The 22,281-nt window shown below is 39.7% G+C and overlaps 1 protein-coding gene across 1 annotated transcript in view; it reads right to left on the bottom strand.

Moving 5' to 3' along the window:
* LCE6A (late cornified envelope 6A) overlaps window positions 1-18,543 on the bottom strand; it is a 40,688-nt gene extending 22,145 nt beyond the window's left edge. Inside the window, 1 exon segment of the mRNA XM_059377127.1 lies at window positions 18,297-18,543. Within this exon segment, the coding sequence (XP_059233110.1) occupies window positions 18,297-18,543 (247 nt within the window).
* Window positions 18,544-22,281: the final 3,738 nt, after the last annotated feature.

Here is a 22,281-nt window from a genome sequence, read left to right as displayed (position 1 = left end):
GTAAGATTAAGAGTCACTTATGGTTTGTCTCCCTCCCAATCCCATCTTGTTTCATTGATTCTTCTCCAATTATTTTTATGATGTACTCTAATTTATACATTCTAGAAACTACATGGTTAGCCTGAGTCCATGGTTGTATCACCTGTCTTTTTCATCTCTTTTTCTTTTTTCTTTCTTACATCATGAGCTCTGCCTTCAGTTATATTTTTTGACCCTGTTTGGGTGTCTCTTGTCCTACAAACTAGCTTCCTCTACTCCAACCCGAACCTCAGTTAGCATTCATCCCTTCTGAGATGGCTACTTCTGACCCAACTGATGACATCCTTTAGCCTGATGGTCCTGCAATTACCAGTTAGTTACTATTCTCTCCATCCTGGAGTGACTTGTCCCATTCAGCGAGGTGTGGCAATCCCAGCTATCCCCAAACTGCCATCAGATCAGTAAGGACACTTACCTTGTTTTCCCAATGTCAGGCAAACAATGGATAGGTCAAGTGAAGTGAGAAGGCCTTTTATACACATCCTGCACCAAACTCAAGGGAATGAGCCACAATAATATGAAAGCTCTTCCCAACCAGGTGGTTATGACAGCAACTTCCCACATTCCTGTGTTTCTCTGTCATTCTGCCACTTTATCACACCAGATCGCTACTGGATCCTCATGAGTATCTTCCCAGAGCATCCCTTCCCTCTGTAAAACTTGAAGTATTTCCATAAAGATAGGGAGATCATGATTTTCTAGGGAATTTACAATGGCTACGCTTGGGACTGAACTTGGCGTTTCTGCAGGAATCCAATGCAAGCTTTAGACGAAAATCTAAAGTCACAAGTGTCAGATCAACCTAGGACACAGGTGGAAGTTTCTGTAGGTTCTATAACCATTTGGAATCAATAATCTCAGCACCCCTGGGTCACTACTGATTCAGATCCTAGAATGTATAAGACATTGACTAACAAGATAGCATCATGGATAAAAGGCCCTGCTGTAAAGAATCTTAGCTCAGTACCTGTATTCTACACATTGATGAGGAACTGAGTGCCAGAGAGGACAAAGGAGATGCTCAAAGTAGTGCAGTGTCTGAACTGGAAGCTAGGCACCTTTTTTTTACTTTAGTCCCTTCTTTTCAACCTACCTGGTCATGTCCACTGGAATCTACCAACTCTCTGCCTGCCAGATAACTTCTTCATGACACTTCCCTCTCATTTTGCTAGTTTATCATTTCAACCACTTTTTTTTTTTTTAACCAATGAAACAAATTTTCTTGCTCCTTTGGCTTATTAATACCCTTGACTGACAAAACCCCAACCCTGGATGATTCTTCCCTGCTATGCCTAGCTGTTACAAATACAAAAACAAAATTTAAAAAGACACTTTGTCAGGTTGGCACCATCATAAGACCATAACCTTCCATCCAGACTGAGCCCAAACATGGCTCAGTGATTCCATATACTTCTCTGTGTTTACTACCCTCCCCCTACACACACCATGCCTTTTCTCTTCCCTGGAACTTCCCAGGTCTGTCTTAAATAGATGATACTAAAAATAGTAAGTAAGTAAGTAAATAATACTACTTCTATTCCAAGGGGCAGAGAGTAGCCATCAAATATGAGACACTTCTACTTCTCATTACCAGGTCTTTAAGTCTACTTATATCTGCAACCATCCCTACGATCTCCTATTAGAAGAGGAACAGCCTCTTTTCTTTTCTAACACCTGTTCCTGCTACTTTGTATGTACTTTATATGTTCAGCTTTGGTTATATTAATTTTTCCTGTGAAATGTTGTCATGGTGTCCCATATTCCTATAATACCACACTTGTATTTATTTTTCAGTATTGCTTATCCTGGATAGAATGAAATCTCCATGTTCTTAGCACCTGCACAGTGCCTGACATCTTGAAGTGCTCAAAAAATATTTGTTGAATTAATGAGTTATTTGTGGTTGGGACAAAGTTCTCCCTCCTTTCACACCTTGAGGGAGGGAAGTTTGGGAGGCCAGGCCAGCAGTAAGCACAGGTTTGGGTGGTACTCTCAGGGTGGGGTTGCTCATATTGACCAGCCTCAAGAACTTTGCAGGGGAGTCAGCCAGAGCTCCAGTTCTGGCTCTGCTACTGCCTCTAGGTTGCAGAGGAGACTGGACCAGATGATTTCAGTATATAATCAAATCTATATTTACATTTATGAGCATCAGGCCTCCAAGGAGCTAACACTCAGCCCAAGTGCTGCCTTTCCTGGTTTTGCTTTTCCCTAAACATATTTTATCTGGAGGTTGGGATGGGGATGAATTCAACAAAGCAGAGGCAGCTGGTGAGTATATGACTATGTGGAATATTTGAAGGTAAGTCATACTATGAGGTAGCAACTCCATATAATCTATTTAGTCAATTTCAGTTGTCAAAGGAAATTACTTACTTAACTTCTTTCCTTGTTACACCAAAGCAGAACATTGTGTATGTATGTGATTCACCTAATTGTGCCTCTCCTAGCTGTGAGTGTGAGCTCCTAAAGCCCAGATCAGAAAAGATAGGCAAAGTTATGCTCCTTCCCTGCATGGCCTCAACTAAAATATTACAAATTATTTTTAAAAGTTGTAAAACATTGTTCTATTGTATTGATCCAATACCTCAATGAACTACTGGTTCAATGAAAAAAATTATTTATCCCAACAGAAATTCCTTTCTTATAGTAACTTTGAAAATATCACTTTAAGGACATTTATTTGCCGAATGATAGTTATGTGGGTTTGTGAATTTAGAGAAGATTAAGGTACTTCTTTGCCGTAAGATGCAAGTGGGGGACGCCTAGGTGGCTCAGTCCATTAAGCATCTGCTTTCAGCTCAGGTCATGATCCTGGGGTCCTGGGATCAAGCCTTGCACCAGGATCCTTGCTCAGTGGGGAACCTGCTTCTCCCTCTCCCTCTGCTGCTCCCCCTGCCTGTGATATCTCTCTCACTATCTCTCTTTCTCTGATAAATAAATAAAACCTTTTTTTAAAAAAGATGCAAGTGGAATAATACAAGGAAAATACAGGGAATTAAAATTTATTCTCAAACTCCCATCCATCAAACATGTTATTTGCACTATCACAATACATCAGCTCTATGAGTTTCTTATTGTTAATCCCATTTTACAGATTAAAAAAGACTGAGGCTCAGGAACAGAGTGGCCATCAGCCAGAAGGTGAAGGATAACTAGACAGAGGGAAGAAGAGCACAGGTGGAGGCATGGGAACGTGTAGGGGCATGATCTTTTCTGGAAAAAAAAAGTGGGCATAATATTTGGTAAGAGCATAGTGTTGGGACACTAGCTGGGCAGAAAGGAAGGAAGAGTCCAGAATATTAAGAACTTTTCTTGTTGAGTTATGTACTTTAGCCTGTAGATTAATAGCTTCCAAATTATATTCCTTGGAACCCTGTTGTCAGGGATATTCAAACATCATTCTTCTAAGAGTCATCCTTCTGGGCAGTATGAGCTACTCTGCTTAGCTGTCCTTCCAGCTGCCTTCCCCAGCTCCTCCCATTGTCTACCATACCAGCTCCATGTCTTTACATGGCATGGGAGCTGGAAGATGGGTCTTGGAGTCGTGGTACTGATATCTGAACCATGGGTAGGTTATTTAATGTTTTTGAGCCTTTTTTTTATCTTTAAAATGGGATTAACAAAAATAAAATAAAATGAAGAAATAAACTAAAATAATAAAATAAACTAAAATAATAAAATTAAACTAAAGTTAAAAAGTGGGATTAACAATAAGAAATTCATAGAGTTATTTTACTGTGACACTGCAGTAACGTTTGACAGATAGTAGGTTGGAAATACATTTTAATTTCCTTCTTTGTCCCAACATCATCCCCCATCATAACATGGGGGGCCCTAAAAATTTTGAGTCATACTTTAAAATACCATAAATCCTTAGTTCTTGACTATTTGGGTTTCCTGGGATGGGGAGGCTGAGCAGACAATGCTCTGGGCCTTCCATTTCACTCCTATTATAGAGTAATTTGACTGCTTTATGTATCAAATATATACATTCCATTTAACTTGAAAACAGAATCATGATGCTTTAAAAGGTTTGACCAGGGACAGTTGGGGTATCCTTAGCTACTTAAGCAAAGAAATAACCTGATGATATTTATATTTTAGAAAGATCATTCAGCTCAGATGGCCTTAGGTGTGGTGATTTGGTTACTCAAAGTGCTGAAGTCCATTGTGAATGGCCAGGATACAAGTTTGATGTGTGGATCAGATCTAGACTTGAGTGAGTTCTTATTAATGTACTTGTAGACAAAAAGACCAATTGGAAGGTGATTGGAGGGCCTTTACTATGCTGAATCCAGTCTGCATACAGTCCATGCATTCCTGGATTCTGTACTTACCTGCCCAAACACTTCCACACCTTCCTGCCTACTTGGCATTCAAGCATGCTATGGATTACTGTCTGTCTAGGTGTGCCACTTAATAGCAGGGTGAGGGCAGCATTGGCATGCATGAGATTTTTATCACACTAATTCCCAACTGATGAAAGAAAGGAAAACAAGGATCTTCCTTCTGTCCAAGTAGTCAGACCTTTGAACAATCCTCCTGTGCATCAAAACCCCAATGTGCAAGCAGACATGTGGGTCTGACCCTGGCAAACTGCACTGGGAGAGGATTCATGGTCCTCCCAAGGGCAATGGAATTTTTTTCTTTTCTTTTTTATTTAAATTCAATTAATTAACTTATGGTATATTATTAGTTTCAGAAGTAGAGTTCAGTGATTCATCAGTCTTACATAGCAGTGCTCATTACATCATGTACCCTACTTAATGTCCATCACCCAGTTACCCCATCTCCCCTCTCTTGTCCCCTCCAGCAACCCTCAGTTTGTTTCCCATGGTTAAGAGTCTCTTATGGTTTGTCTCCCTCTCTAATTTTGTCTTTTTCTTCTTTTAACAATTTTTTTTTTAATTTAAAGATTTTTATTTACTTATTTGACAGAGAGAGAGAGAGATTGATCACAAGTAGGCAGAGAGGCAGGCAGAGAGAGAGGTGAAGCAGGCTCCCCACTGAGCAGAGAGCCTGATGTGGAACTTGATCCCAGAACCCTGAGACCATGACCTGAGCCGAAGGCAGAGGCTTAACCCACTGAGCCACCCAGGCGTCCCTGATATTGTCTTGTTTTATTTTTCCCTCATCCTCTGTTTTGTTTTTTAAATTCCACACATGGGTGAGATCATATGATAATTGTCTTTCTCTGATTGACTTATTTCACTTAACATAATAACCTCTAGTTCCATCCACATCATTGAAAATGGCAAGACCTCATTTTTTGATGACTGACTGGTATGCCATGATATATATTATCACATTTTCTTTGTCCATTCATCTGTTGTTGAAGATCTGGGCTCTTTCCACAGTTTAACTATTGTGGACACTGCTTCTATGAACACTGGGGTGCAAGTGCCCCTTCAGATCACTACATTTATATGGGATAATATAAATGGTGGGGTAAACATCTATTAGTGCAATTGTTAGGTCATAAGGTATCTCTGCTTTCAACTTCTTGAGGAAACTCCATACTGTTTTCCAGAGTGGCTGCACCAGCTACATCCACCATAGTGTAAGAGCATTCCCCCTTCTCCGTGTCCTCACCAACATCTGTCATTTCCTCGTTTGTTAAATTTAGCCATTCTAATCAGTGATAGGTGGTATCTTATTGAGGTTTTGATTTGTATTTCCCTGGTGCGGAGTGATGCTGAGTACTTTTTCACGTGTCTGTTGGTCATTTGCATGTCTTCTTTGGAGAGATGTCTATTTATATCTTCTGCCCATTTGTTGATTGGATTATTTTTGTTCTTTGGGTGTTGAGTTTGGTAAGTTCTTTTTAGACTTTGGATACTAGCCCTTTATCTGATAAGATATTTGCAAATTCTTCTCCTATTCTGTCAGTTGTCTTTTTGTTTTGTCAACTATTTCCTTGCTGTGCAAAAGCTTTTTATCTTAATAAAGTCCCAATAGTTCATTTTTGCCTTTTTTCCCTTGCCTTTGGAGATGTGTCTAGCAAGAAGTTGTTGCAGCTGAGGTCACAGAGGTTACTGCTTGTGTTCTCCTCTAGGATTTTGATGGATTCCTGTCTCACATTGAGGTCTTTCATCCTCTTTGAAGGACTGACACAGCTTGTACTTCTCTTGGGGTGGGAGGAACAGTCATGATCTGCATTCAGTGACCTGGCCCTGTGGGTCTTAATCCATCCCAATTAGTGGATAAAAGAAAGGAGACAAGACCAACTCAACACAACATACTCCCATCATTTACATGAGGTGGCCTCAAAATCCAGTCACCCTCCCTTGTCTGTATAGTGTAGGTTAGAGACATAGGCCCACCATGTATAATGTGATGATTAAAACAAATGAGGAAAGAAATCAACACCATGCCCAGCACTGAGTGAGTGTTCTGTAAGCTGTAGTTATAATATAAGCATTATAATTATTCACTGTTGTCCCAAGAATTTCCCAGCTTCTGTGTCCTGTTCCTGTGAGACTAGGGGGGATACACAACAATATCATCTGTTCTGGCAGTACCGCCCTTATTTTCTGTAATGTATCCAACTGCAGAAAAATCCCTTGGATTGAAGTAGCAGGTCATCATTGTAGCACAGGCCCAGTCCTGACACTAACCAGCCATGGGTCATTTGCTTCTTCTGGGCCTCAGGGTCTCCATTTGTGAAATGAGTGTTTGCCTTTGTTTTTTTTTTTTTTTTTTCTTTATCTCTGACTTAATGATGAGAGCTCATGTTCAGGGCTGCCAGATCACATTATACCTCGATGACTTCCTGAGCTTTGTCCTTCAGAACTGTGAGGATCCTTCTATCACATAACAAAGGTAAGGATTCTTTCTTTCAATCCCAGGCTCCACCCTGGACCCTCATCTGACCTCAGTGAGTGGGGCAATAGCTAAAAAATTATGTTGTGTCTTGTGTCTACAAATGTCACTATCAAACAATACCTTTCAGTTCTAAGATAGAAAGGGATGGAGAGAGGACACTTTGCCTATCCTCTCCCTCTAGACACTGATCCCAAGAAGATATTTTTAAATCTTCTAAAAAAGAAGACCCCGCAGCCTATAATGTCAGAGCTTTCTTATTCCTATGTAACTTCATTCTTCTCTTCTGATGTTAGAGGTGGGTTCCTTCCAGCAGAGTGAGCAGGACAGACCTTTGGCTCTATCATCCTCCCATTATAAAAGACTGCTTGTACTGATAATATCTCTGACTCAACACAAGGCCATGCTAATGACTTCACTATCATTTTCTCCACTGTGCCACGGGAAGATAACTCAATAGACTATATACTTTGTCCTGTAATTAACACGTCTTCAGAATCTTCAGAGAAAGACAGGGACTATGAAACTGTACAGCTTGCTTCCAGTTGGATCAGTAGTGTTATCCCTACCCTGGAAGAACAGTGCTATAAAATATGAACATAGGAGGCAGGCATTAAGAAGACTTAGTTAAGTTCCTTAGACTTTTGGGGCCTGCACTTTCACCTATGACATCAGGACCTTCTGCTCTTTCATTCTGTGAACCTACGCTTCTCAGCCTTTTATACTTTTGAAGAGAGTGGTCACCCATCTCCCCTCCCCCAAACATTTGTACTACATTTCAGAAGTTTTGTTTTCTCCTGTCAACAACCCTGTTGGGTGGATATGAACACATACGGAAAAGCTGAGCACCGGAGAGTTTAAGTGCAGGTGCAGATCACATACTCACTCAGTTCTAGAGCAATGGAGCTAACCCAGCAAGGATTACATGAAACAAGGAAACTATTCTTTCAGTCTTGCTCTGAGTGCTGTTATAGATCAAGGACTCTAAACCTGGTTGTACCATCTGAAAAACACTTTAAAAATTCAGATTCCTGTCCTCAATTATGACCTATTCTGTCAGGGCACCTAGGTGGCTCAGTGGGTTAAAGCCTCTGCCTTTGGCTCAGGTCATGATCACAGGGTCCTGGGATCGAACCCCCCATTGGGCTCTCTGCTCAGCAGGAAGCCTGCTTCCCTCTCTCTCTCTCTCTCTGCCTGCCTCTGCCTCTCCCTGTCAAATAAATAAATAAAATCTTAAAAAAAAAAAAAAGACGTATTACGTCATAATCTCCATGGACTGAATCCTAAGAATTTGCATGTTTAAATTGACAGGGGATTCTGCTACTTTAGGAACTATAGTTTTAGAGTCTTTTTGTAGTACCATAGAATTATATCCAGTCCACAGAAGATTCTAGTACTATTTCCACAAACTTTGACATTCCTCCAAGCTCTTCCAGGGTTCTTCATAGATAGTTAAAAGATATAAGGATGACAGACAATTCAGAAAATCATTCAGCCTTGGAGGGGTCTTAGCAAACATTTGGTGTAGTTTTCTACCTGGTGGTTCCATACCCTCTCCCATATGTCTAATGATGAGCTTTCTGTGCTAAACTGAAACACTTTTAGTTGGAGAACTCACTAGCTCACAAAGCAGCCCATTTCTTTCTAGACTGATATCTTTATTAGAAATTTTTCTTTTCTTTTTTTTTTCTTTAAAGATTTTTTATTTATTTGACAGACAGAGATTACAAGTAGACAGAGAGGCAGGCAGACAGAGAGGGGGAAGCAGGCTCCCTGCTGAGCAGAGAGCCCGATGCGGGGCTCAATCCCAGGACCCTAGGATCATGACCCGAGCCGAAGGCAGGCCTTTAACCCACTGAGCTACCCAGTTACCCCTAGAAATTTTTCTTTAATAAAAGCATGCATCAGATAGTAAAGAAATAATGAGAAGGCCTCAAAAAAGCATGGTTTCACTTATTTGTGGAGCATAACAAATAGCATGGAGGACATGGGGAAATAGAGAGGAGAAGGGAGTTGGGGGAAATTGGAAGGGGAGGTGAACCATGAGAGACTATGGACTCTGAAAAACAATCTGAGGGTTTTGAAAGGGTGGGGGTGGGAGGTCGGGGTACCAGGTGATGGGTATTATAGAGGGCACGGATTGCATGGAGCACTGGGTGTGGTGCAAAAATAATGAATATTGTTATGCTAAAAATAAAAAATAAATTAAAAAAAAGCAGTTCTTGACATATAGTTGGCACTTAATTACTTATTGAATGAGTAGATTGATTAATAATGAAATATGCCATTTGGCTTGGTTATATGCCTTCCTTCCACAAATGAGAGTTGAAGATTCAGATAACTAATTTTACTCAATTCATAAAGTGAAAATAGTGGCAGAATTAGGACTAATATGAGGTCAATTGATTTCCAACTCAGTGTTTATGCTTGAGTTTGGTTGGGGAGGTGAGGTACATGGATAGCAAGAGAACCTATTCATTCCAACGCTGCCTTCTTGGGGACACAGTATCAGAGCTAAGTGTCTGCACTCAGATCACCTGGATTTTAATTCCAAGTTCCCTTACTTATTGGTTGTACAACATTAGGCTTGTCACTTGTTTTCTCTGTACCTTGACTGCTTATCTATAATGTTGATAAAAATTATATCTATTTAATAAAGCTGTTGTGAGGATTAAATGAGTAACGTGTACAGTGATAGAAGAGTGTTCCTCCACAGTAAGCTCTGTGTAAATACAGATTGCTGACATTGCTCTTTGTGTTATTGTTGTTATAATATTTATGACAATAATTATTATTATTTGGTTAGTTCATCATCCTTTGTTATACTATTTACATAATAATTAATTGTTATTGTTGTTATTTGGCTAGTTCATTGTCTTTTGTTGTTATTATAATATTTATAATACTTTATCATTATTATTAATTATTTGGCTAGTTCAATGCCCCTCAGTGATGAGGAGCTATATTTTTATTTCTTCAAAGATTTGTAAATGCCAAGAAAATGTGTCAGTAACTCAGGAAAGCTGATTTCACAACCCTCTTCCTGTCTCACCCTAAGGACTACCACCACCTTCTACAGAAATCCCACGGACCTTGCATGGGTTGGGGTTGTAGCTGTGACAATGGATACTGAGATGGATCAGGCAATAATTTAAGGTAGATTCCAGTCAAATATTTTGGAAATGATTTTCATATATCAAGGCTATTATATTAAGCTATAATAGGGAAATTTCCCTACAATTCACTCACCCAAAACCTATGAGAGAAAACTATGTACCAGAGAAACCAGTAGAGTTAATGCTTGATCCAGGCAGGGACTGAGTTTGCATAGGGTTTAGGGTATGTCAATCACTTCTTGTCCTGTGGCTATCAAAACAAAACAGAAAGAACCTGTCAGAGATGAGGGTAGAAATTCCAGAACTTTCGATCAGAATAAGGAGGACAACTAAAGACACATGTAGAGAGGACCTGCCGAAGCTCCCGGGGTGGGGGTGGGGGGTAGAATGGAAGATGCTAAGTAGAGAAGTGTAGAAGTTAGACTGTGTGTGGGGGCATGGGTGTTGAGGGGATCCTATACTGGTCAGGTGTTAGATAACACCTGAGCAGGGTGTGAACAAAGCAGTAAACAACACATTTATCTAGGCCCCTCTATCTTATCTCATACTAAGATGAAGAATGAAGGTTATTTTGTTGGTCACGTTTTACAGACCGGTGAATTTTATCCCTGGTGAACCAAGTTCTGACTAGAACTGGAAGATCTTCTGCTTTTAGGCATATGCCTTTTCCTTGGTTGACCCTTTCTGTCATTTCATAAGTGACATCTCATTTTAATGTTACATCGTTTTTTCAGTGGGAGACAAAACATTAGTGGTTTGCCATTTTCTTCTGTGGCTGTGTTCTAGCAATGACTTTAAGTGTATAGCTGACCATTGCAAACAATTTCCTTCAGACATCAATGTTAGAAGTGCAAGACTTCCCTTGAAAACTATGTATGTTAGAGCATTTGTCTTTCTATATATTCTCTCTGCCAAGAAGTTAAGAACTAATCATTAGTGTGAGGTAGAGTAACTATGTGGGTCACATACTGAATATCTATGCCCTTTTATTGACTCACAGCCTGTCCCCCATTGCTTTCTGATTTTCCACATGAAGTTTCATGAAAAAGATTCTATGCCTTCACCCACTCTGGTTCATAGGGAGAATCCAAAGCTGTTCTAACCTGTGCCTAGGTATGGAGTGAGGTTTCTCCTGTTTATAGCCCCACATTGGTCAGTGTTCATGACTTCACACTTTATGCTTAAAACATGTAATGGAAGCTTGTTTGTGGGAAGAGGAAGCTGAGCAGAGCCTCTGTTTGGGCGATGATCTCTAGTGGGTGGAGGTCTTCATGAAAGATCATCCATTTCAATTGAGTCCCTTGATCCTGAGGAAGTCTTGTCTTTCCTCTGACCCATCCTTACCCAGCCTTCAACATTCTCTCCCCTTTAATCAGCAGTCTTTATAGCCTTTAGAGGCAAGAAAACATTGCTCATTTTTCATGCACTGACTCCTAGACATCTCAAGATTTTGTTTTCAAAATAGAAGACACCATATCTGGATCCTGGGATTAAACAAATATGTCATTATGTGGCAGATGGCAGGAGCCAGATTTCTCATTGATTGGTTATAGATAGCAAGAAAGAGGTGTTGGCTAAGAAAGAATTCATTGATAATTTAAGCAAACAGGCATTTATTTGGGCAACTAGAATTGCAATTCTGAAGACAGATTCGGGTAGAAACCTAATTCATGTTCTGAGGAAGATCAAGAATGGGCAGACTTCTAAAAGCAAAAGATCATGAGTACAGTTGTCATTTATGTCCTCTCTGTAAAACAGGCATTGAAACCAGGTTAACTGGAGTTGGTTGGGTTAATATGCAAGTAAGGTATTGAAACTTGTCAAATCACATTGGCTCCTTTACAGTGAAGAATGTGAATAATTTAGGTGTCATAGTGAGGAGGGAGTTAAGTTCAAGCTGAGGGCTTACAGCTGGTAAAAAGTTAGTTTGTTCCATGAGGATGCACATAAATTCCTTTCTCTATGGCCTCCTAGCTAAGCTTACTTACTCCTTTTGAAATCTCCTTTCACAAAGCCTAGAATAAACCATGATTGAATTAGAGTTGCAGACATCAATATGAACTCATGTTCAGCTTATTATAGACACAGATGTATAACTACGGAAATAGTTATAAGTATGCGTGCAGGCACTGGTTAATATACACATATATATTTCCAAGCTATGTCTATTGAGAAGACCTGGAAGCAATGACATCCCAGGAGCAATGAAAAACCAGCTCCCAGATCTTGGTTTACAATACAGTTCCCCAATAAAAGAAACCAGGGCTTACAAAACAAATAGCTAAATCTAGGTCTGGAGCAAAGATTATGCAAAATAAGCCTGAATCATGTAATAAATAGTGCTCTAAAGCAAGGAAGTGCTTAAAAAAGAAACCACTGGAGGTGTGTCAAAGGGATGCAGGAACTGATTGAGAGGAGTCCCAAAGCTGGAAGGGTATGAACAACAAAATAGACAGTAGGGCATTGTATTACAACCCAAAGTATAAAATAAATAGATATCCAATATCTATGAGTCAATACTGATATTAATAAATGATAAATTTTAAGAAAAGAGAAACAAGGGAACAGATAAATCTTTCTACAGAAAAATCCCAAATAATTTATAGTAGTGTCCCTTCAAGGAGGTGGAACATAAGTCCTTACCTCTTTGAATGGTCTGCATTTAGTGACTTCCTTCCAAAGAGAAGAATATGTTAAGGGAAAGAAAAAGAGCACCTTTATGGTGGAAAATCTGCAAACACTGCCACAGCCAGATGGTCAGTTGATTTAAACAGTGATGGTGTGTTGACAGTATGTACCCCTGATACAATGGCTTTACCCCTGTGATCTGTCTTCCTTCCCCAGATCTGTAAACCCATTCTAAGCAGGAGGAAAACACCACACAAAAGTCAGTTGAGAGACATTCTACAAAATACCTAACTGGCACCCCTCAAAACCCTCAAGGTCACCAAAAATAAGATAGGTCTAAGAAACTGTCACAGTCAAAAGGATCCTATGGACACAAGACAACTGAATGTAATGTGGTACCCTGATTGGAATCCAAGAACACAAAAAAGACATTTGGTAAAAATTAAGGAAACTCAAATAGAATATGGCTATAGACTTTAGTTAATAATAACATATCAATATTGATTCTTCAATGATAATAATTGTACCATGCTAATATAAGAGCTGAACCACAGGGGAAACTGGATGCAGGGAACATGGGAAATTCTCTGTACCATCTTTGCAACTTTCCTATAAATCTATGACTATCCTGAATTTATAAAGCTAATTTGAAAAATTAAGTGCACGACATGTGTTACCTGTGTGGCTCAGTCGGTTAAGTGTCTGACTATTGATTTCAGTTCGAGTCATCATCTCCAAGTTGTGGGACAGAGCCCCACTTTGGGCTTCATGCTCAGTGCAGAGTTTGCTTGGGATTCCCTTTCTCCCTCTCCCCATCCCACCTGTACTTTCGCATGCTCAAGCATGCTCTCTCTCTCAAATAAAATATTCAAAAACAATTAATTGCATCCCAAGTATAAATTACAGCTAATGTTTATTGAGCTAAATACATCAAAATATGTCACCTATAATATCATATATAATTCCTTCCACAGTCTCAAGAGGCACATATTATTATTTTGCCTAATTTTTAGATGAGAAAACTGAGGCATAGAAAGGCACAGAAACTTGCATAAGATCTCAGGGTTTTCAGAGATTTGAAAAGGGTTTCATCTGACAGGGGTCTGAATGTGTACTTGTTCTGTTAAGGAAGGTTTGGTCTAGGTTTGGTCTTTACATACATAGATGTATGTAAAAACAGGATGTGATTTTATAAAATAATGTAATACATGAAAATTAAAAATCAGGTAATCTGATAGGTTGTAACATGAAAAAAATAAGTTTCATTCTAAATAATCTGTGCATGCACTTATTTCTTTGGGTCCTTTTAGATGTATCTATTCACTTCCCTAATGAAGCACAATGAATAGCTCATGTTTGTCATCCCTTCCCTTCCTTTCTCTTATTTAGACATGATTTATTTTTCATGCTGCTCTTGTTTACCTCTATAACTTTAAATACTGTAACTCAAACCCTATTTCTTCACTTGCCAAGTTGAAGCAGCATTTCTTGACTTGCCACTAAATAAGAGATGAAATCAGCATGACAAATTTGTTTTGTCTTAGATTGATTTTGGTTTCATATTTTATTAATGGCAGCTTGACAAGAATAAGTAAAGGCAATAACTTTTTATTATTATTTGTGCTCTATTATAGAGCATAAGGTATGTAGTAAAGGAGGGTCTGTCAAACATTTTAAAGGAAACTGCTGAAAATGCATTGGACCCAGGTTGTGGGCTAGGCTGGCATCCCTAGTAGTGACCATTGGCCAAGCTAGGAAGAACATGTTTCTTCCAGGACACTCTGAGGGAGGGTGTGAGGTCACTGGGCTCAGTTCAGTTCCCAAGCGAGAATATCCCTTCTGGAAGGCTACAGTGGAAACTGGTGAGGACAGAGCCCTATTGAATTAGTCACCCAAGTTTCCCCAGGTGAATTCAACATGGCTCTTTCAAAGTCACTAAGGGACCTTAAAACATGTCACAACTTCCTTTCTAAAAAAAAAAAAAAAAAAAAAAATTCTATGTTCTTTATTTAGTCCATATAATATTGAAGGACCATTTTTAAAAATTAGACAAAATAGCATATTAAATATCAAATGTCAAAATGAAATTTTCTAACTAGAAAATGTTAAAAATGTAGAACTACTTGACATTTGTTAAAAGTATGATGTTAGATATAGTAAAACAAAACAAAAACAAAATAAAACAAAACAAAACCCTGGTGGTGCCACTTACCTATTTCGACTATCCCTATAAATGTAAGATTTTCGATATAGGACATTTTGTACAAAATGTGAAGTCTGCATTTTTAACCATTTATTATAAAACAAAAGTACATGTGCAATATTAAAATGAAACCATACTGAAACCACACCAAAAAAGACACTGATAATATTGACATTTTTGATGTACAGACATATTTTGAAAGTGTGAGGATGTCAAATGCAGACTTTATGAAGAAAACTAATGATCAAATCACTACGTTTTTTTGATGTAGAAATTTCAAAATCAATTTGATACAGACTAAACAGTGTAGTATGCAATAATATATAAGGTGAACAATTATTGAAGGGAATCCAAGTACTGATTAGCGAACCTGAGTAGGTCAATTACTAAATAGTACTCTTGTCAAAGAGAATTTGTTTCTGTCAAAACTTTTCTTTAAAATTGTTATTTGGTGAATCTACATGTTCAGTAAAGAACAGAAATTTTAAAAAATAGGAAAAAAAAGACATTCTTACATATTAAGCTTTGCACAATCAACCAAATATTGATTTTTTTTTTCCTTAGGGAAAAATCAGATTTTTCCCCCAGAATTCTCTCACACAAACATAACTGAACATCTAAAACCAAGGATATTTAAAGCTTATCAGCTAAGTATGGAATTTCAAGCAATGGTATGTCAAAATTCATAAGGCCTTGCTTTATTCAACAAATAGCATCCTTTTTCCCTCAATAAGAGAAAGCATTTAATCTTTTTTAAAGTATAGATTTCCTGACAGTAAAATGGATAGATATTTTCCCAGTTTCTGATAAAGTGGTGTTTTTTTTTCTTTAGTTAGAGTAATTTTTTTAGAATATTTATTTATTTGAGAGATAGAGGGAGAGTGTGCATATGGTGGTGGTGGTGGAGGGAAGCAAGGGGAGAAGGAAAAAGAATCTCAAGCAGACTCCCTGATGAGCACAGAAACCCATGCAGGACTCTGTCCCAGGACCCCTAGATCATGACCTGAGCTAAGGTCAAGAGTTGGACACTTAAATGACTGAACCACCAGGTGCCCATAACTAGAGTAATTTTTTGACATAGTACTCACTCTTGCTCTTGAACAAAAGAAATCCCTTTCTCCAAAATGATTTTCTTAAATGGAGACATTTTCATTGCCTCTAAGATGCAATCTTCTGGGAGAGTTTGAAAAAAGTCTTCATAGTCTTTGACAATTTTAGAGTTCCAATTCTAAAAATTTATCTTAGGAAAATTACTAAGAATAATCACCAATGAGAATGTTTATTTTACTGTTATTTAGACAGCAAAAATGTGGAAGCAATGTAAGTGCCCCAAATCAGGAAACTACACAAATCATGGTACGTTCACAGGATGGACTATAATAATGTTGATCAATATTTATTAGCATGTAAGGTGTATTAACATTGTACTGTTAAGTAAAACATCAGGTTACAAAGTATTCTGAAATGATCCTATTTTGTGTTTTTTTATGAGGTTTGGAAATAGATCCTGAAATTATTAGTAGTTATTTTAGGGTGATAAGATTTTTGGTTGGTCTTCTGAAGATACAAATGCAGTGATCCAAAGGGACATGTGCACCCAAATGTTTACAGCAGCAATGTCCACAACAGCCAAACTATGGAAAGAACCTAGATGTCCATGAACAGATGAATGGATAAAGAAGATGTGGTATATATATTCAATGGAATACTATGCAGCCATCAAAAGAAATGAAATCTTGCCAATTGTGACACGTGGATGGAACTAGAGGGTATTATGCTTAGCGAAATAAGTCAGTCAGAGAAAGACAACTATCATATGATCTCCCTGATATGAGGAAGTCGAGAAGCAACGTGGGGGGTTGGGGTTTGGTGGGTAGGAAAAGAATAAATGAAACAAGATGGAATCAGGAGGGAGAGAAACCATAAGAGACTCTTAATGTCACAAAACAAACTGAGGGTGGCTGGGAGAGGGTACTAGGGAGAGGGTGTTTGGGTTATAGACTTTGGGGAAGGTATGTGCTATGGTGAGTGCTGTGAAGTGTGTAAACCTGGCAATTCACAGATCTGTACACCTGGGGCTAATAATACATTATATGCTAATTAATTAATTAATTAATTAATTTTTAAAAAGATTTTGGTTGGTTTTTATCATCTTCCTTATGCTTATTTACAATAAAACATCTTTATACAGGTGTGCAGCATTTGTATAGTGAGAATAATTACACATTCAAAATTATAATTATATAAAATTATGCTCTCTATATATGCTTATATAGAGATACAAATCATAGCAGAGGCAAAAACAAGGTTCCAGCCATCAGAAGGATTGCTAAGCTGTGAAAATTGACACCTTGTGTTTTGGGAATCATAGGCTGATTCTTTGCTCTGAGGCTGGGAAATAGAATCTGCTGGACTGGGTAAAAAACACATTTTTAGAAAATGAGAATCAACTAAAAATTATTACCTAGAACTTATACCGATATGCAACTGTGTTGAACCTCAAGCCCTGCCAGGTCCCTCTGCTTTATCTCAGGTCCTCTCCACCCCAGGGCAATAGTGCTTTGGGAGTTGCAGTTTCATACCTGGCTTATGAGCTATTTCATATGATCATCTCACTCCCGGCAGTCTAGCCAAGTTGAAAACCATGCCATGGGCAAGTATCCCACTTGCACATGAAAAGTATCATTTCTACCTGGAAAGATCCTCATCCTTGTTTCATCCCCAACACCAAAGTCTGCTTATCTTTAAAAGCACTGTTGAAATGCTGCCTACCCTGAAGGTTGTTCTTCCCCAAACAACATGTTCTCTCTGCTTCAGAGTTCTCCTTCCAAGGAAACCACTTCTGATCTACCCCATCAGGATGAGTCTTTCCCTTCTGTCCTTGACATTTTATACTCTTTTCCCCTTTTGAGTTCACACAAAGTGAGAAAAAAAAAAAAAAAGAAGTATGTCAATCACCTTAAAATTATATTTATTAGTCTGCATATTACAGTATACAATGTACGTTGTTTCTCCCATGAGATTGTAAGCTTTTCTAGAACAGGGATAAATTTCCTATTACATCTGGTAACACAAAGCACAATATAGAGTAGGTGCTCAGCACACTTGTCACACAAAAGTTTTCAATGTAAGGATTCTGCAGTGACATAGGTTGATGGCTACAAGGATGCTGAGACAGAAATCTCAAACCATGTGTTTCTGAAGCAATACCAGTCAACATCTTGGAAGGAAAGAAGGGGCAGCATCCACCTGTAGAAGCCTTAGCCCCTCAGGTGACCTCAGGGATTCACAGCAGCCAGGGCTCTGACTCCACATTGTTGGCTGAGCTGAGTGCATAGACAGAAGTAGGAGTGCAGCTTATGGGGACCAGGAAGTGTTTCCCAGCCCTAAATAGAGGGGGCAAGCCTGAGCTTCCCAGCAGCGTGAATTCAGAAAGGTGGATGAGAGAGAGCCACTGTACCTATGTCCCTCTCCTTTGGGCTGGTTACCTCAGCACTCCTCCTCTTTGATGTGGTAGACTGTGCCACCACTGAGGCAGCGGGGCTTCTTGCGGTGAGCCCTCTGAGAGCTGCCAGGGCTCTGCTCCCCGGGCTTTTGGGAACCAGAATTGTAGCCTCCTGAACAGAGGTCACAGCAAGGAGCAGAGCAGGGAGCCAGGGAGGTGTTTGAGCACTGTCGAGGTGAGCATTTGGGAGCACTAGGGGGCTCCCAGGATTCCTGCTTCTGTCGTGACATCAGTGGGCTAGTGAGTGGAAGCTGGAAGGCAAAAGAGAATTCAATTAATTCAGGTCCTCGAGTTATCTGTTTCTTTTCTCCATGGGCTGGAGCTGTCAAAATAAAGCTGGCATTTACAATCTGCTAAATCCATCCTAGGAGGGACAGAAATGGCTCTGAGTGGGTACATTTGAGGAGTAAGCCATGGTGGGAACTCCCAGGGGACCCACCCACCAACAACTAAGCTATTAACTAAATCCTCTTCTTGAACAAAGTGCAGCTGAATTGGACAGACTGTCTACTTTCCCAGACGAGGGTCCACCACGGTCAGATGTAAAGGAATAACGAATCTCTACTCTTTTTCTTCATTCAGTCTTACTTTGTCCTGAGATTCCTAAGCTTGGGTATATCTTCTCCGCTTCTTTAACCCTCTGACTTCTATTACTTTTTCCCATGTTAAATCATTTGAGGTCTTTTGTAAGGACCACTTCCCTTCCCTTCTCCCTGCCCCAAAGCTCTCTTACCTGGCTTATCTACTCGCTGGGCAGAAGCAGAGGAGATATCAGGCCTGTCTTGGCAGCATCTGAGTGAGGGACATGCAAGTGTTTCCTCACCCAGAGGTAGCCTCACCCTAGAGAAGGATGTGTGGACAAATCATTCCAGGAAGAGGAGTCTGGAGGCCTTTTATCCATCCTCCACTGAAGCCTTCAGGCTACATATTATTGGAGGGCAGCTGTGCGTGGACTATTTATGTAGATGTTTCACAATTCCCAGGTCTGAATTCCTCAGTGGCATACAGCAGGATGTGGGCCAAAGGGAAACCCTTGAAAATGAGTGAACAGAGACTGTGACCTTCAGTGTGGCCTGAGTGGACTGGGTACACTGGCTAAGTCTCCGTGGACTGAGAGGGATCTGATCACTGTGGAGATCTCTCTAGGACTGGTGGGGAAGGACCAGTATCACCCAAGTCTGATGAAAACCCTTCTTTCCACCCCCTCTCTTCATCCATGTCTTCTACCACTCAGCTCAAGGCTACCACCTCCTTGATGACTTGCCTGGTCCAACAGGCCACATCCAAGTCCTCCCTACTCTGAATGTCAGAGACACTTCTCATAGCCTTTATAGCTGCTTATGACCAAGGTGACCTACATATTTGTCCTATCAACTTTATTACACAATTCCTTGATGACAGGACCTTGTCTTTTATCACTTCTAAATTCCTAGAACCTGATACTGTCCCTGACATAAAGAAGATGCTCATTAAGAATGGAGTAACCTATATGCCATTAAAATAGACTATTTTGGGAGAACAAAAAATAGGGAGAAAACAAAACACACTCATTTTTGTTCTGTGGCTCAAATCTCAATCTCTCGTGTTCACCATCCACACCTAAGGATTCTGGGAACATCCTTCTATAAATAGTACAGAGAAATGGGTGGGGGTACCTCACTTTACAGATCCGGCTGAGGAAAGTGTGGAAAGTAAGATATTCATAAACCCTGCTACCTCGTCATGCAAAGGGGAGTTTTTATGTAATTATTGGGAGACCCCAAGGAAAAGCTTTCTGCAGCATGAAAAAATTTTCTTTATTTTTTATGAAAATTTATATCAGCACATTTTGCCAATGCTTAGGGTGGGAACAGTCTCTTTGAAATATGGTCCCTCACTTCTGGAGGTATCTCACTCAGAATTGCTGCACACATGCCAGCTAAGTGAAAAGGTCCTATTTAAACTCCTGTGGTAGGAACAGTGTCTTTCTTGCCTCTGTGTTCTCAGTGCCTACCACACAATAGGTACTCAGGAAACAGGTGAATAAGTGAAAAAGATGAGCAACTAGAAGAAAATTCTGATTATAGGGCTGTCTTCAAAGACTTTAAGTCATACATAGGACAAAGGTGAACAAGCTTGGGCTGCACAGTGGCAGATAAGGACCTAATCAGTGTGGAGAGTGGGACAAGATCAGAGGAGAAGCTACTGGAGCTAATCCAGCAGGACATGACTATCAGGGTCTACCTGTTTCATTTGGGAAGGCTACCAGGGGGAAGCAGTCTTTGACATGTAGTTTGGTTGAAGGGAGAGGAGATTCCTTGTAAGTGAAATAGAGATGGTATGGGTAGTACAATGAGAATAGAGGAAAGGATAGACAATAGAGAAGGTGGGAGATGGTATGAAGTCTTTCTCAGTCTATTAGAACAGAACCCTGGGACCACCTGAGTTAGGTGCTTCAGAGATCTGACCCCTTCTTCCCTTACTTCCTTCGCCCTCCTCTCTCTCCTCTTCCTTTTCACTTCTCCCTATCAGGTATCAAAAGGAACCCTACCTGCTCTTCTGAAAGTTGTCATGGACACTAAGCACTGGGAGAGCAGAGTAACTCTTGTCTTATTATACCAGTGGCTCCTTTTCCCCAGCTGGACTCATACCACATAAGCCTGCACTCTGACACTTCGTGCACCTCAAATGTGTTTCTTTAAGGTTAACTAACAACTACCCAACCCTACAAACCCTAACCAAGGGCTAAGGACTCTTCTTGGAGGTTCCTTTCTGGATGAACATCCCTGCTTCCTCTCTAGGTCCCCCAGACCACTGCTCATAACACTTGCCTCTTGAAGTTTCAGAGTCCAGTCATTTTCAGTACAACAAAGTTCATCATGCAGTTGGGGACTGACCCACCTGAATTAACACTTTCAGTGGATGAGAGCAGCATCTAGCTTTGCCCATTCCCTGAAGTAAGCCACATTGAAGTCCCTGAGTGGTCCACCATCCTATTAAACTTCCAAGTGCAGTAAGTTTCATGGCAGATCTCAGACATGGGCCTCCTTCCAGTGCCACTCCATTTCTCCCTGGCTCAGGTGTCTATAGTCATGACTCTCTGATTTGATATTTGCTAAGAACTTACTGTGTCCAGGATATAAGAAGTAGTAAGATCCCTGTTTTGTGCTTCAGAGCTTTCACTCTAGAGATAATGCAGACACATTACACATTAATAGATAACATAAGACAGTATGTGAAAGATGACCAAACAGAGAGACAGGCAAATTCTGATTGCTGAAAATGGAACTAGTCAGCTTAAATATACCAAACCAAAATTTGATAGTATTTTGAATATTGTTGCTCCTGCTATCATTAGCATCTCATACTAGTCTGGGCACAGAAGCCCATCTCCAAGAATTATCCACCCCTTCTCATTCCCAGTCCCAATTTTTGACCTTATTCCTCTAAGCAATAGATGTTTCCTTTGCTCCTTCCTTCTTCCCTCCCTCCCTTCCATCCTTCCTTCTTTTTTTCCTTCCTTCCTTCCTTCCTTCCCTTCTTTCTTTATTTCTGGCTGTCTGTCTTCTTCTTCTTTTTTTTTTTTTTTTTTTTTTTTTTGTACTTGATTTTCTTCTAAGAATATCCTCCCCTCTACTCTTTACCTTTGGAAAATCTTCCAAGCACCAATATGAGCCCTATGTCCTCTGAAATGCATTCCTTGATAATGTCTGACCAAGAGAAGCTTCCAGAGGCTTTATTGCTTGTCATACATGTAATTCATTATTGTGCATATTTTTATGTGAGATTGAAGACATTTCAAGCATGAGGATATGTCTCATATATTTCCTATCCTTTTTCAGTGTATGTAGTAGGTCAATGCACATACCAGTTATTAGGTCTTCAAAAATCCCTGCAGTAGATGGCTTTTACGATATTGAGGTATGTTGCCTCTATCCCTGTATTTTGAAGAGTTTTTTTTTTTTTTTAAGATTTTATTTATTTATTTC

Source organism: Mustela nigripes, chromosome 14 (assembly GCF_022355385.1).
Source record: "Mustela nigripes isolate SB6536 chromosome 14, MUSNIG.SB6536, whole genome shotgun sequence".
NCBI lineage: Eukaryota > Metazoa > Chordata > Mammalia > Carnivora > Mustelidae > Mustela > Mustela nigripes.
This window is presented reverse-complemented; position numbering and strand designations above follow the sequence as displayed.